This window comes from Carica papaya, chromosome 6, assembly GCF_054855325.1.
Source record: "Carica papaya isolate Zhongbai chromosome 6, ASM5485532v1, whole genome shotgun sequence".
Taxonomy (NCBI): Eukaryota; Viridiplantae; Streptophyta; class Magnoliopsida; order Brassicales; family Caricaceae; genus Carica; species Carica papaya.
The window spans coordinates 9,032,676-9,049,125 of NC_142314.1; the positions used below are offsets into that span (position 1 = coordinate 9,032,676).

The 16,450-nt window shown below is 36.0% G+C and overlaps 1 protein-coding gene across 1 annotated transcript in view; it reads right to left on the reverse strand.

The window, feature by feature from the left end:
* Positions 1 to 16,450, reverse strand: part of LOC110818927 (Patched family protein) — a 71,618-nt gene that overhangs the window by 22,799 nt on the left and 32,369 nt on the right. Inside the window, exons 20-29 of the mRNA XM_088222020.1 lie at positions 2,664 to 2,862; positions 2,423 to 2,566; positions 2,299 to 2,342; positions 2,046 to 2,129; positions 1,839 to 1,907; positions 1,683 to 1,759; positions 1,021 to 1,090; positions 664 to 813; positions 433 to 498; positions 120 to 264 (exon numbers count right to left, since the gene is read on the reverse strand). Of these exons, the coding sequence (XP_088078146.1) occupies positions 120 to 264; positions 433 to 498; positions 664 to 813; positions 1,021 to 1,090; positions 1,683 to 1,759; positions 1,839 to 1,907; positions 2,046 to 2,129; positions 2,299 to 2,342; positions 2,423 to 2,566; positions 2,664 to 2,862 (1,048 nt within the window). The remainder of the gene's footprint in view (positions 1 to 119; positions 265 to 432; positions 499 to 663; positions 814 to 1,020; positions 1,091 to 1,682; positions 1,760 to 1,838; positions 1,908 to 2,045; positions 2,130 to 2,298; positions 2,343 to 2,422; positions 2,567 to 2,663; positions 2,863 to 16,450) is intronic.

The window sequence follows — 16,450 nt, forward strand, 5'->3', positions numbered from 1 at the left end:
TGATAAAAGTGAAAAATGCAATTGAATTACTTAGGATCAGCCATTATACAACTACTTATACATATTAACTATAAAGAAATGGTTTCTTTTAAAAAAGAAAAAACCTCAATCACACGAACCATTTAGATCGACACTGTTAGTATAAGCCCCATGACCACCCTTCGCACAATCAGCAGATGGCAGAGCGTTAAGAAACCACGGAAGCTTCTGCCTAAATTGAATGGTAGATGGACGATCATGAACCAAATCCGAATGACGGAAGCACTGAAACCCAATGCAGAAAATTAGTCTGAAAATTTCTCCCTGATATCACATCACAAAACACTAAAGAAGAGCTGTCTCAGTGTATGTTCTCATTCCCATAAAAAGGATGAAAGCCAAAGATGAAGGGATAGAAGAGAACAGATACATAGACAAAGAATAGGCTATTACTGTTGTACAGTCTTTGCAGACTCCACCGTAGCCACAAGGACCTTCATCAGATGAACAGCAGGGTGGCTGGAGAAAGAGAATACCAGTTCAGTGATCTAATGATATATTATTGCTTAATTGACAACTGAAAATAGAGTTTACATCTGTTGCACAGAATACAATGTTAAACCATAGAAAGGAACAAAACTCAGACCAAATTCAGGAAAAAAAGCACACAACAGAAGCACCAACCTGATCATCAGGTGGACAATAGCTACCATTTGTAAATTTCCGACAGCAACCAAATGCCTCCGGTGATATCCATACAAGGAAATCGTCAAGCCATGAGGCGGCAGGTTTAGCAATGTAGCTTGAGTCTGGAACTAGTGATGCCCTTGATATCTGATTAGTTTGAACATTGTACAAAGACGTAGCAACCATTTTACAATATTTTTCTCAGTATGTAACCTTTTGATATCAAATTCCCAGGGAATTTCACAAAACTTAGCATCTCATAGGAGCTTCTTAGCATAAATATATGAGATCGTTTGTATAAACTAATGTAATTCACTTTCAATATAGCAGTAGATTATGAAATCAATTTATTACCTCATTCAAAAGGGAGTTAGAATCACACTGGCTGATGGAACATAACTGGTTTGTTTGTCTTGACTCCAAGCTGAGAAAGAAAGCAATTTTACCGTCAGACTAAACAGACAGATGAAATTTAACATTGAAACTAAGAGTTCTTTTACCAGCACAAAAATTGACCATTTTTAAAGAAACATTAAAATCACCAGAGATACTTTTTCAACATTAAAATCACCAGAGATATTTTTTCTTTCCAATCATGTTCTTTTTCATTGCTTTATTACTGTTTCAGACTCTTGAAGGATTTATGTTTTCTACTTCAATCCTTTCGTCTTTTACCCCGCTTCTAAAATTATTATTACATTAGACTGGTTGCAAAAAATTGATCTTATTTCCTTCTAGCAAGTCCATTCTAAAAACCATGTTTGCATCTTCAAATGGCATGGGAAAAAAACAGAAAATAAGGGGTTAAGAAAGTTCAATTTCAAAAGAAAAACTTTACATTTTCTTCTTATGCTTGCTCCCTAAAATTTTGAACAATAGAATTATTCCCATTTATTTCCTCAAATCCACTCTCCATCTCTCTCAGCAAACATGAGTACATGCACTCTTTCAGAAAGAGAACCTAAATTTTGATCCAATAAAAGAAGTTAGCAAAGAGAGACTGAGAGAGTAGATACCTGTAATTATAATTCTTAACAACAAAATATAATGGCGGTCCAATTCTGAGATATTCTGAGACATTGTTGAAATACCCCTGATACAAACAAAAATTGGGTGCTAAGAAAAGAAAAAGAAAAATAAAAGCACTTGATATCGTATCTGAGGACTTAAACCTGAAGATAAGAGTCCCGAGGAAGAACAATCTTTTGCTCTAAACCAGATTCAATCCTCTTGCATAGGGCCTCCAAGCCATTTTAAAAATGCAGATAAATCATAAATCATATAGAAGAAAGTACAAGGTAAAATACACATAAATGATAAACACTACCAAAACATAATTGTAAAGGGAAAGATTAAGAACGAAAAAAATGCCAACTTACAATACTGGTCAAACCAAAGGCAAGAAAGACGGCAATTACAACTATTTTAACTCCCCAAAGTCCAAGAATGGGTGCATGAACTTCCTGAAGTAGATATGAAGTATATTTCAAAACAAAAGCGACAGAAAATATATGATTGCTAAGACTGAACTCCAGAAGTAATTAGAGTCCTAGGAAGATAAATCCTATCACCAAATCAAAAGTACCCTAATGTTGAAAAAGGTTTGGTGTTTGTAAAGATTCTAAAGCATACCTTCATATATCTAGCCAGTAGTCCATCCCTTCTTTGCCTGATATCTACGATTCATTAAATCAATTTGTAGCCTTCCAATACGACAGAAACAGACAATAAGTAGAAATGCTTCAGCAAAAAATACCTTCTTCAGACACTCCAAAAGACGAAGGAATTTTTACACATGGAAAGCAATCAATCCTGTTATCCTCAGCTCTCAAACAGTCAAAAACTATCAAGGCAACAAAAGCAGTAACTTGCAGAAGGAAGTCCAACAGAACAGCCAAAGCTACAACAAAAAAGGGTTACAAAAAAAATTAAGGGAAAAATGAAATGGAAATGAGAATTCCAATTTCGTATAAATTAGGACTTTGGGATTCTGGGACCTGCAAACATGGAGAAGACACGACATGCTGGCATAGGAATGAAACTTCCGACAGCAAATGCCAGAACCTCCGATAAACTTGCTAATGTAATGGATGGACCAACTTCAACCAGTGCATTACTTACTCGATCCTCTAAAGGCAAATCTATTGATTGTCGTTTTACAGCATGAACCAATATGCACATATTATCCACTCCTACCTAGTTAAATCATAAAAGCACCAGTGAGAGAAACAACGTATGGTTTTATACTCGTCACCATATAGAAAAATAATTAAACTAGTATACATAAAACTATTACTAATAAATTAACAAGAGCAGAAAGAAAATTTTGATTCAAAGGAAATGGACCGAAAACTCAAAGATAGCACCCAAAAAAAAAACAAGGGTGTTAAGATTACAATTTGGTGTGGCATAAACTACTGTATGTTCATTCTCTGGATTCAGCAGAGATAAATGAGGGGAAGCCATTGGCTGTACAAGTGTGTGAATCACTATCTAAAATATTTAAATAATTATTTTATTTCATTAGATTTTAAATATTTAAATAATTACTTACATTAATGATATCATTTCGCATTTCCTTAATAATATATCATTCTAGTATTTTTTTTCTATTTACCATATAAACTAATAAATCCACATTAAATGCATCTAAAAGTGACAGGTGAAAATTTTTAAAAACATAAATACAACAATAAGTGGCATCTTAAATAATATATAAGTAATATAAATATAACTGGATTTAATATTTTTCTTCACAAAAAGAGTTGCATCACTTGCCAATGAACATCATGCAAGAATATTCATATTTGTGTTTAATATAGAAAATTTTACAAAAACATAACTATATATCTAATTGTTTTATCTTTATTTCTGCAATTTTTGTATTAATAATATTGAACTCATAGTCAATAGCACCCTTCACTTAGTAAAACATTCTTATTAATTTCATGACCATTAATTTATTCTTCTATTACGGAGTTATTAATCTCTTCTATGATAAGAGATACTTATGTCTTTATATTTTTCTATAAAAGAAAAAGATTTATTAAGATAAGTAGAGAAAAATACAACGGAAGGAGGGTGAGACATCCTCTAGATGTTACAATTTATAGTGAACGAAAAAAATTATAGTACTTATAAGATGTGAGATCTTAAGGCCAAAAATAATAATCTCTGAGTTCTAATGGAGTTTGGAAATAGCTAGATCCGAGAATTTTCCATGCACCTTGACCCACAATGATGAAAAAGTCACTCTCTCTTAAAGCTCATAGAATGACGTACATCAGTTGTTAAAAATTTTCCATTGTACAAGCCATATGGTCAATAGATCAGTAGATATAGCCCCTTGCCTCAAAATATATCTCTCTCAATCCATCATCCTTGATGCACACACCTATAAAGCTCTTAATTGTTGGAGATACAACGTATTTGATACCAGAGAGACTCAATATTTAGTCAAAATTGTCCAAGCAATCTTGCAATGGAGATGTAGAAAATAAGAAATAATTAAGTAGAAAATAAGGAGAAATTAAGTTGTATTTTCCAAATTGTATATTTTCTGTTTTATTAACTGTAGATTCTGTATACAGAGGGAGTCACAAACAAATTTCCTCCACCCCATAAAATTGTTAGGATCTCGTTAGAATTTGTTAGCATTTAGGTTGTATAAATACACATCATTCACGATGGAAATATATGAGAAACAATATTTCCTCTCAAATAACTTCATGGTATCAGAGCCTTACCTGATCCAAGAACAGTGATCCTTGCTAAACCGTAATCACAAATGGCCACAGGCGTGCTTCTGTTTTCTCTACAGGTCTCCTCTAGTTCCTATCATCACACATCAACTAGCAACGTTGCGAATGACATGTCTTCGTCCTGCACTACAGAACATAAACTCAACGGCAGTAATTACCTACAATGGTCATCCTCTGTCTGATTGTTCATCCGGGGGAAGGTTGCTACAGACATCTTACTGGTGAAGTCGTATCTCCTCCAGCAACTGACTCAAGTGCTCGCGTATGGGAGATTGAAGACAGCATGGTGATGTCATGACTCATCACGTCAATGACCCCAGAAATTGGATAGAATTTCCTACTCTATGAAACTGCTCACGAAATCTGAAAAGCAGCTCAGGAATTTTACTCCAGCAAAGTAAACACTTCCGCCAATTTCGAGATAGAGTCCGCGCTTCATATCTTCGGCAATGTGAGTTAAGCGTTACTCAGTATTATAACGCCTTAACTCGTAACTGGCAGCAGATGGATATATTTGAAGAGCGCCCATAGAGTTGCCCCGAAGATGCAAAGAACTTCAAAGTCGTTCGTCAAAGAGAAGCGCGTCTTCAAATTCTTGCTGGGTTTGAACAGGAACCTCCACGAGATTCGGGGACGCGTGTTGAGTACCAAACCGTTGCCGAGTCTTCGGGAGGTGTTCTCTGAAATCTGACGCGAAGAGAGCCACAAGAAGGTCATGACGGGTGATGTTGAGCAGACCCACCTGGCCGAGAACTCTTCAGCGCTCACAACCCGAGCTGTCAACGCTCGAACAAAGAAGACGAGGCCCTAGTGTGATCATTGTAAAAAGCTAGGGCATACTCGTGAGCGCTGCTGGAAGCTCCATACAAGCCCAGTGACTGGAAGCCTTCAGGTGAGTGGAAATCCTCCAAAGCAGAAACCTCAAGCAAGCATCAGGACAACCACGTAATTGCTGAAGAAATGCCCTCTGATGTTGTGGAGAGCAGTCCCTTCAATCCTGAACAGCTGGAAGTCCTCCATTGTATTTTGTTTAAAAATCCTACCCGGTTAATGCCTCTATGGCACACAAAGGTAATATCCTTAGTTTATTTGTTTTTTCAGAAAAAGGACAGATGCAGGTAGTAGACTCTGGAACATTTGATCATATGAGTGGAGATGCCTCAATATTTCAAAAATACAGCAAGTGTGAAAAAGTTTTTTCAATTAGAATTGCTGATGGTTCTATTTCAAAAGTGGCTGAATTGACTCTGTAAATTTATTTCCAAATTTAACTTTGTGTTCAGTTCTCTATACTCCAAATTTGGATTGTAATTTACTATCAGTTAGTAAACTATATGAAGACTTAAAATGTACTGCACAATTTGTCTCTAATATGTGTGAATTTCAGGACTTGTACTCGGAGAGAACGATTGGCAGTGAGCTCAGGATTATACTTGTTTCAAATCAATACTTCTAGAAGACAAGCTCACAAAGCAATATGTGCAAACTCTGTTTCTATTTCTGCAAATAAAGACCATGATATCATGTTGTGGTACTATAAACTAGAACATCCAAATTTTATATATTTGAAAAAGATGTTCCCTTTACTATTTAAAGAAAAAGATCCAGTTTCTTTTCAGTGTGAAATATGCTAATTTTCTAAACATGTTCGAAATTCATTCCCTAGTTTACCATATAAATCTTCAAAACCATTTACATTGATTCATAGCGATGTATGGAGACCCTCCAAGGTCTCCAACATCACCGGAACTAGATGATTTACATCCTTCATTGATGACCATACAAGAATTACGTGGGTGTTTCTCATGAAAGAAAAATCAGAAGTTGAACCTCTATTTAAAAAATTACATATAATGATTTGAACCCAATTTCAGGCTACCATCTAAGTGTTGAAATTTGACAATACTTGTGAATATTTTGAAGTCACCATTGAAAAATACTTTATTGAACATGGAATTATTCATCAAAACTCGTGTTCGTACCCCACAGCAAAACGGCATAGTCGAAAGAAAAAATAGACATATTCTTCACGTAACTAGATCAATTATGTTCACCACTCATGTACCAAAATTCCTTTGGGGAGAGGCAGTTCTTTCTGCTTCCTACCTGATAAATCGGATACCCTCCCAAATCTTACAATTTCAATCACCTTACGCCATTCTTTCACAAATCTTTTATGAATCTCATATTTTAAATACATTACCACTCAAAGTTTTTGGTTGTTCAGTTTATGTTCATATTCACAAACACCTCCGTGAGGAACTTAATCCAAGAGCCATAAAATGCATTTTTATTGGGTACTCTGTTCATCAGAAAGGATACAAATTTCTAGTTTTGGAAACCCGTTACTTCTATAATACAATGGATGTCACATTTTTTGAAAACCAACCTTTTTACCCCACAACTGATATTCAGGGGGAGACATTTACTCAGAAATATCAGTAATGGGATGTGTGTATACCTCCTCTATATCCACAGAGTCATTCCTCACCAAGCAAGCCTTCCCTAGAACCTGAACCAAAACCAGTTATAGAGAACGCATTACCTCAGCTAATGAGCTATGTGTCTATACTATAAAAAACATAGAAAAAACACTTAAATCATCCAAACCCATGAATCCACCATTGATCCAGGTGATGTAATCTCTGCTCCTACTTTAAATACTGATATTGATGTTCCTATTACTTTGAGAAACGGGACTCGGACATGCACTAAACATCCTATACAAGACTATGTTCCTTTGGACAAGCTATCTTCGGAACATCATACTTTTATATGCAGGATAGACAGTAATTCATCAGAGCCCAAAACAATTCATGAAGTTTTGTAAATACTTGAATGAAAGATAATTGTTCAAGAGAAAATCAAGACACTTGAAAAAAATGAGACATGAGAATTAGTTGATCTACCTCCAAGAAAGCACTAAGTGGGGTGCAAATGGGTCTTCACAACTAAGTATGATCCAGATGGGAGTGTGAATCGGTATAAGGCTCGCCTGGTAGCCAAAGGCTACACTTAGTCATATGGAGTAAACTATCAGGAGACTTTTACTCCAGTAGCCAAACACAATACTATTCGGGTACTTTTTCACTTGCATCTAACCTTGATTGGCCATTTTGCCAACTAGATGTGAAGAATGCATTTCTTAATGATGATCTAGAAGAAGTATATATGGATATACCACCAGGGTTTGAACTAACAGACAATCCTCAGAAAGTGTACAAACTGAAGAAATCACTCTATGACTTAAAACAATCTTCAAAGGCATGATTTGATAGATTCACAAGAACTGTAGAACATGAAATATATGAACAATATCAATCCGATCATACACTATTTGTCAAACATTGCACCTCAGGTAAGAAAGTCATTTTGATTGTATACGTTATGACATCATTCTTACAGATGATCACGTTAAGAAGATTCAGAAACTCAAGCAATTCCTATCCCAACAATTTGAAATTAAAGACCTGGTAATACTAAAGTATTTTCTTAGTATGGAAGTGGCTGGATACAAGAAAGGAATTTCAATATCTCAACGAAAGTACGTTTTGAATCTCTTAAAGGATACTGGGATGCTAGGAAGCAAGCCTGTTGACACTCCTATGGATTCAACCATTAAGCTTGGATCCAAAATCAGTGATAAAACAGTTGACAAAAAGAGGTACCAAAGACTCATTGGAAAGCTTATCTACCTAGCACATATAAGACCTGACATTAGCTTTGCAGTGAATATAGTAAGTTAGTTCATGAATCAGCCAACTGAGGAATACATGAGAGCTGTGTATCGAATTCTAAATTATCTTAAAAAGACTCCAAGATAAGGGTTGTTCTTTCAAAAGACAGATAGAAGGGATGTTGAAATTTATACTGATGCAGATTAGGTAGACTCTACAAGTGACAAAAGTTCTACATCAGGGTATTGTACCTACGTTTGGTGGAACCTGATCACCTGTCGAAACAAGAAATAGTCAGTTGTATCTCGCAGCAGTGCAGAATCTGAATTTAGGGCCCTTACTCACGGTATATGTGAAGGTATGTAGTTAAAGAGAATACTTGTCGAATTAAAGGCTCCTAACAACGTGCCTATGAAGGTGTGGTGCGACAATCAATCAACCATCCGTATGGCTAAGAATCCTGTACATCATGACAGAACTAAATATGTGGAGATCGATCGTTATTTTATCAAAGAGAAATTAAAAGATGAAACTATAACATTGATGCACATTTCAACCGATCAACAGATTGCAAACATTCTAACGAAAGTTCTACCTAAAAGAACCTTCGATGACATATTATTCAATCTACATTTACTCAACATATATGTAAACTAGATTGAGGGGGAGTATAGAACATAAAGAATAATTAAGTAGAAAATAAAGAGAAATTAAGTTGTATTTTTCAGGTTGTATATTTTCTGTTTTATTAGCTGTAGATTTTGTATACAAAGGGAGTCACAAACAAATTTCCTTCTCCCCATAAAATTGTTAGGATCTTGTCAGAATTTGTTAGCATTTAGGTTGTATAAATTCACATCATTCACGATGGAAATATATGAGAAGCAATATTTCCTCTCAAATACCTTCAGGAGAAATAAATCGGAGCGTGCTCCTCCTCCAAAGCATATAAAGTAGATATCGAGAGACATCAAGCAGTTGAGTGTCGGACTTCTAATATCTTATTAGTAGTAAGCCTATCCGATTGTTGCGGGTGAATGAAAACTCCAAGCAATGCTCCCCTTGCCGTTTGGATAAATTCAGAGGCCGGGATATTACATCTTGAAGAGAGATCTTTTTCTAAAGATAAAAGAAGAAATTTAATATAGGAATGAAGGAAAAAGAATACGAAATTAGAGGTCAGATATCCTCCACAAAGATCAAAAAATTCAACAAAACGGTAAATATAAAGCACATATAACATTCTATTAGCTATATATAACAGCTCCCTAATTCCAATGGAGCACAGTGAGACAAATGTTAGGATAATGTCTGTTGTAGTTTGCGAAAGAAAATTATATTTTGTATTACAATTACAATTGGTTCATATACAGGAGCTCTAACCTTTAAAAAGGGAATCACATCCCATAATCTGTGAGATATTCACATCCCATAATCTGTTAGATATTTTCATCCCATAATCTGTGGGATATTCACATCCCATAATCTGTGGGATACGACACCACAAAAAAAAAGGAATTAACCAAATCAACCTAACTCTAGGGAGACTAACTATTATATTCATACTTTCCTAATTTAATTTATACATGTGTAAAGCACATTCTTCCACACTCCCCCTCAAGCTGGTGAATAGATATTCACCATTCCCAGCTTGGATACAAAACTCTCAAACACGGAACTACTTAACCCCTTAGTGAGTATATCAGCAAGTTGGCCATGTGTAGATACATAAGGTGTACAAATCAGTCCACTATCCAACTTTTCTTTGATATAGTGTCTGTCAATCTCGATGTGCTTCGTTTGATCATACTGCATTGGATTGTGAGCTGCTGATTGCAGATTTGTTATCACAATAAAGTTTCATAGGGTCATCCCATGTAATCTTAAGATCCTCTATAACAATATTCAACCGTAGTAATTCACACACTCCCTAAGCCATTACTCAATATTCTGCCTCAGCACTAAACCGTGCTACCACATTCTGTTTCTTACTCCTCCATGTCACCAAATTTCCACCAAGAATGTGCAATAACCTGAATTTGATCTTTTGTCAACAACTGACCTAGCATAGTCAGCATCTGTATATGCCTCAAGGACTAACCCTCCATTCTTCTTGAAAAGGATACCTCTACCTAGTGTCCCTTTGAGATATTGCAAAATTCTGTATGCCATCTGCAGGTGGACTTCCTTTGGATTGTGCATGAACTGACTGATCACACTCACCACATACGCTATATCTAGTCGAGTGTGAGAAAGATAAATTATCTTCCCCACCAACCGTTGATACATCTCTCTATCCACCATAACATCTTCTTCTACCTCTCCAAGCTTGAGATTCAATTCTATTAGAGTACTCACTGGTTTGCATCTTGTCTTGCCAATTTCTTTGAGTAGATTTGTAACATATTTTTGTTGAGAGATGACAATGTCCTGCTTAGAATGAACAACTTCAATCCTGAGGAAATACTTCAATCTTCCTAATGTGCTGATCTCAAATTCGTTAGCTAAACATTGACTTAGAAGTTGTCTCTCCTTATCATTATTCCCGATCACAATTATGTCATCAACATATACCAATAGGGCTATAACTTTACCTGCAAGTGAGTGTTTAATGAACAAAGTGTGATCCCCTTGACTCTGCCTATATCCCATAGCTGTCATTACTTTAGCAAACCTCCCAAACAATGCTCGTGGTGATTGTTTAAATCCATACAAGGACTTTTTTACTCTATATACTGTACCAATAGTCAACCCTTTATTATAACTTGGTGGAACTTCCATATAAATTTCCTCATCCAATTCTCCATGCAAAAATGCATTCTTAACATCAAATTGCTGCAAATCACAATCATCATAGCTGCTAGTGACAATAAAACTCTAACAGTGTCATCTTTGTAACCAGAACAAATGTTTCTTGATAATCAATCCCATAGGTTTGAGTATAACCCTTAACCACCAACTTAGCCTTGTATATTTCTATTTATCCATCTACTCTATGTTTTACTGTGTAAACCCATTTACACCCTACGGGTTTCTTTCCTTCAGATAACTTCACTAACTCCCAAGTTTTGTTCTTCTCCAATGCCCCCATCTCCACATTCATGGTTTGCTTCCATTTTTCATTGGTTAAAGCCTCGAATACATTGGTAGGGATGGAGATGGTATATAAGCTGACAAGGAAGGCTCTATGAGATGGTGAAAAATGTTTAAAGGACAGGAAATGTGCTAGAGGATATAGAGGTTGGTTTATACATTCTCTAACTCCTTTCCTAATAGCAATAGGGAGGTCTTGGTCATTATTGTTTATTTCATATTCATACCGAGAAAAATGATTAGAAATTGCTACCTCATTCTCAAGATTTAGGTTAGAGTTTTGGACTTGCATAGATTTAGGGACAACCTTCTTCCTCCTCGAGAACACTCTGTCTTTGGGCTCGGTGGGAGGAACATTTTCAGTAAGCTCGATACAAACTTCCACGGGACTAGACTGTCTTGACACAGGAAGTGGTGAAGATGGCAGATCAAGAGGCAAGAAATCAGCCTTATCCTTATCTTCCATTCCTAAATTTTCCTCTGAAGATAAGGACTAGTGAAATAGGGTTCTTGTTCATGGAATGTCACATTAGCTGAGACATAAAACATTTTTTATGGAGAGTGATAGCACTTATACCCCTTTTGAGTTGAAGAATATCCTACAAACACGCATGTTAATGCCTTTGGATATGATTTTTTCCGGTTCTGATTATGAACATGAACAAATGCCGCACACCCAAATACACGAGGAACAAGATTATTTGTGGTGTGTAGGTTTGGATGGAACTTGGAAAGGACATCCATTGGACTTTTAAATCTTAGGACTCTAGAAGGCAAACGATTTTAGGATATGGGCAGCTGTAAGAACTGCTTCTCCCCAAAAAGATTTAGGCATATTTGTCTAAAACAAGAAGGATCTTGTTGAATCGAGAAGATGACCATTTTTTCATTCTGCTACATTTTTTGCGAAGTGCCCACACAAGAGAACTCATGTACTATTCTTGTTTTCTGAAAGAATGGAGTTAGGGCTTGATTGAAATAGTTTTTAGCATTATCTGATTTAATCTTTTGATATTGACTCCAAATTTAGTCTTTATCATAACAAAAATTTAGAAGAACAATACTAACATCGGATTTCTGTTTTAAGTAAAAAAATCTAGGTGACTCAAATACAATCATCAATGAACGACATAAACCATTTACCTCCATTTATGTTGGAAATAGTTGAAGAACCTCAAATATCACTGTGAATGAAATCAAAAGGAATAGAACTCCTTTTATTACTAATTGGAAAAGATACACGTTTGTATTTAGCAAGTTCTTACACTTCACAATGAAAATGTTCAACTTCTAGATTCTTAAATAAAGAAGCAAATAAAAATTTAATAATCCTAAATGATGGATGTCCAAGTCTGCGATGATGAAGCCAGACTTATCCTTTATTATATGAAAAATACTGTGAGACAAGAAAATCAGATTTTATGCTCTTGGTAGTGTTGGATTGACTTGGTAAATGATTAAATATTTCGAGATAAGAGAGCCCGTCCCATTCTCTAGCATGTCCAATCGTCCTCCCTAAATCCTTGTCCTGAAATACACAATAACTCTGATTAAACACCACTTTACAATGCAGATCTTTAGTGAGTTTTTGGATGGAAACAAGATTTGTGGTTAGCCTAAGGACGTGAAGAACATTTTTTAACAACAGTGACGAGCTTATCTTGACATCACCTATGCCTGCCACAGTAGTTAAGGATTCATCGGCTGTGATTATTTTCCTATTACTTTGACACGGGGTATATGAGGAAAGATTTTTTGAGGAATGGGTCATATGGTCGGTAGCTCCCGAGTCAATAATCCAAGAGTTGGTAAAGATTATATTCGAGACATTTAATCCAATTGAGAAGGGAAGTTTACCTGAATACGCCAGTGAACAAGTACCTGAGGGTTTTTCAAGATTGCTAATAAGTGATCTCACCCTCTTAATTTCTTCTTGGCTGAGATTTCTCATCTCTTATGATGTCCCTTCAAGCAGTTGCACTGCTACAATCTGGGCTTGTCCATTGTTCCTTAGTTGTTCTCCTTTTTGTCCCCACTCGCGGCTTGGTGATTTTCCATGCAATTTCCAACACAGCTCGCGAGTATGACGTGCCTTCTTGCAGTAGGTACACCATAGAGTGTTTTTGTGGTCACAGTCTTAAATCTTAAGTTGGTTGATCCTTCTATTCTCGACCGCTAGCATTTTTTATGCACTTATGGCTATCTTATTGTTGTTAGTAGCAATTAGAGCCGAACTGTCAATCTCCTTCAAGCATCAATTCTCTTCTGCTTTCTTCTCCTCAGATGAGTGTCACTCACTACTTCATTGAAACTTGGAACTTCCTGTTTGCCAAGAATCTGAATTCTAACTAAATCAAATTCTGGATTGAGTCTAACTAGAAAATAATAAACTTTATCTTGTTCAATAAATTCCTTCAAAATTGCTGCATCATCGAGACACTTGGTCTTAATTACTCTATAATGATCAAGTTCTTGTCATAGAGTCTTCATTTGATTGGCATATTTAGTGACAATCCTATCTTCTTGTTTTGCAACGATCGTCTTAACTTTGACATCGTAGACTTGGGCAGCATCCTTTGCCTTGAAATACGTTTCTTGAATTACATCTCCTACATCCTTGGCAGTGGCTAAGAACATACATGTGTTGCTAATCTCTGGAGTCATAGAGTTCCATAGCCATGCCATGATCATCGAATCCTCCTCATCCCACACTTCAAATTGTGGATCTTTCGGTTTTGGCCCTGTCCCTAAGATGTGACTAATTTTTCCTTTTCCTTTCAACACAATCCAAACAAGTTGGGACCATTTAAGATAGTTTTTTCCATTCAGCCTATATGCTGCCTGAATGTTTTGCAATTTCCCAACTTGAGGTCTAACGATTTCTACATCCTCCAATGGTATCATAGTCGTTGTTTCTACCACTTCCGACATTCTTAATCGAACCAAGCAGTCCCAAGGCAATTAAGACCGGTTCGAGTCAAGTAAAATATCAGCGATGAAGACTGATACAATTCAGGTACTCTCTTACAAAAACTTCCTGGCAGCAGTGGCGGTAGGGCAGAAATAGGGGGCAGCTTGCAATTTTGTACAATTCCGTACAAAGTGGTAGGTCAAAAAAAATTGTAGCGGCGAATCAATGGAACCTTGATAATGAAGTAGAGTTTTAGAAAACTCCTCAATAACAGAACAACAAAAAAATGAAAAAAGAACCCTTTTATGAAGGCAGAACCCTACTATGAAGGGTAGCGTTTCAGTTCCCCAAAAAAGAGCCTAAAGCTCTAATACCACGTTGTAGTTTGTGAGGAAAAATTACATTTTGTACTACAATTACAACTGGTTTATACACAGGAGCTCTAGCATTTAATGTGTGGGATATTCACATCCCATAATCTGTGGGATATTCCCACCTCATAATCTGTGGATATGACACCACAAAAAAAAAAGAATTAACCAAATCAATCTAATTCTAGGGAGACTAATTATTATATTCAGACTTCCCTAATTTAATTTATACATGTGTAAAGCACATTGTTCCACAATGTCCATATGAGTTTCCCATAAGGTTGCCATGAAAGTTATCCTTTCCCATAACTCATCCAAGGTTGTCGTTTGGTCAATGAAAATCCAACGGTTCCTTGCTAGCAAAATACATCATAGACTGGAAAATGTTGCTATTTGCCTTGGAGGCTAAGCTTCTCTCTTCACTCCTATCCCGTGAATAATAGAGCAAATAAAACCCTCTAATATAGGAGGCATCACCCAATTAAGTACATTGAAGAAAAACTAAACAGTCGGGAAAATTGTGTGGCTAAAGCTTATTATTTTACCCAGGTATTTTCCCAAATTCTCACTCTAGATCCATCTCCCACTTGGAGTCCAGCAAGGAGAACGAACAACGGAAGTGCTTGGGAAGTTACTTTCCAAGGACTTTAGTGGGATATGAATCTTCCTAATGAGGCATCCCATATGTCCTTGTCACTCCCATGGATACTTCTAATCACTCTTTACCACAAAAAGTTCGGTTCTTGATGGACTAAAGACATTTAAATAATAAAGATAAATTCAGTTCTTGATGGATATGATTTGCTCCTTGGATTGGCTTTATTCAACACAATTGCATCATCCACATTAATTCTTATGAGACCTCTTCCCCAAATTTATCTCCAATCCTAATATCTCAAATACTTGAATAAGAGTAATCACATTCCTAATTGACCTATTATCATCATGTAAGAACAAAATTGTATCATTAGCAAATAGTAGATGTAGTAACTCCAACTTGTCCTCCGCAACCATAAATTCTCTCCCTCTATCCCTGTGGAAGTTACGAGAAATCTTAATGATTGTGAAGTAAATGACCATGAGACTTTCCTCCAACCACTTTCTACCACTAAATCAGTAGGAACAACAATGTCAACCAATTTGGAGACTCAATGCTAGGGGGTCTTTCTCGGTCAAGTCTTTGTATAGTAATCTAATTGAAAATGATGTTATGGACACTAGTTTTCCTTTTCCGAAAATCTGAAAGGTTAATGCTCTATCACTAGTTACTTTCTTCACATGGGAAGTAGGTCGAGGGTGTATCCTTTCTATTAATAATCTAATTAAAAGGGGGAAAATATTGGTGAACGGACATTTTTTATGTAAAAATGAGGAGGAATCATGTAGGTACCCGCTTGTATATAAATTATGGATTTTGGCTTATAGGTTACTAAGCATCAGTTAGATGATGCCCACTTCGATTAGGGAAGAAATTTGGATGTGGAAGGGGGTTAGTAGAGTGAAGAAACATATTATTCTCATTCCCTTTATTATTTTTTGCGTGGTGTGAAAAAAAAAATAAATAGGAGAGCTGTTGTGGGGATAAAAGATGACTTTGATAGGGAAAGAGGGTAAATGGTTCTAAACCCTGAGATTTTTGTTAATAGGTCATCATCTTTATTTAACGACAGATTTTAATATTTTGATTGATATGTAAATATTTTTGTATATGGATTGGCAGTTTCTTGGTGCTTGTGAATGAATTTCCCCCCTTTATCTCTAAGTTACTCTAATCATCATCCTAATTAGTACATCTAGGATAAAGAGAAATGGAAAGATGGTATCTTGTTGCCTTAAACATGTCATTTCTTGGATCCACTATTGGGTCTTACCATCAACAAGTATCACCACAAGGACTGATGATAACAATCCTAGTCCACCTTCTCCATCTAGTTCCCAAACCTTTATGATCCATAACTCCATCTAGAAATC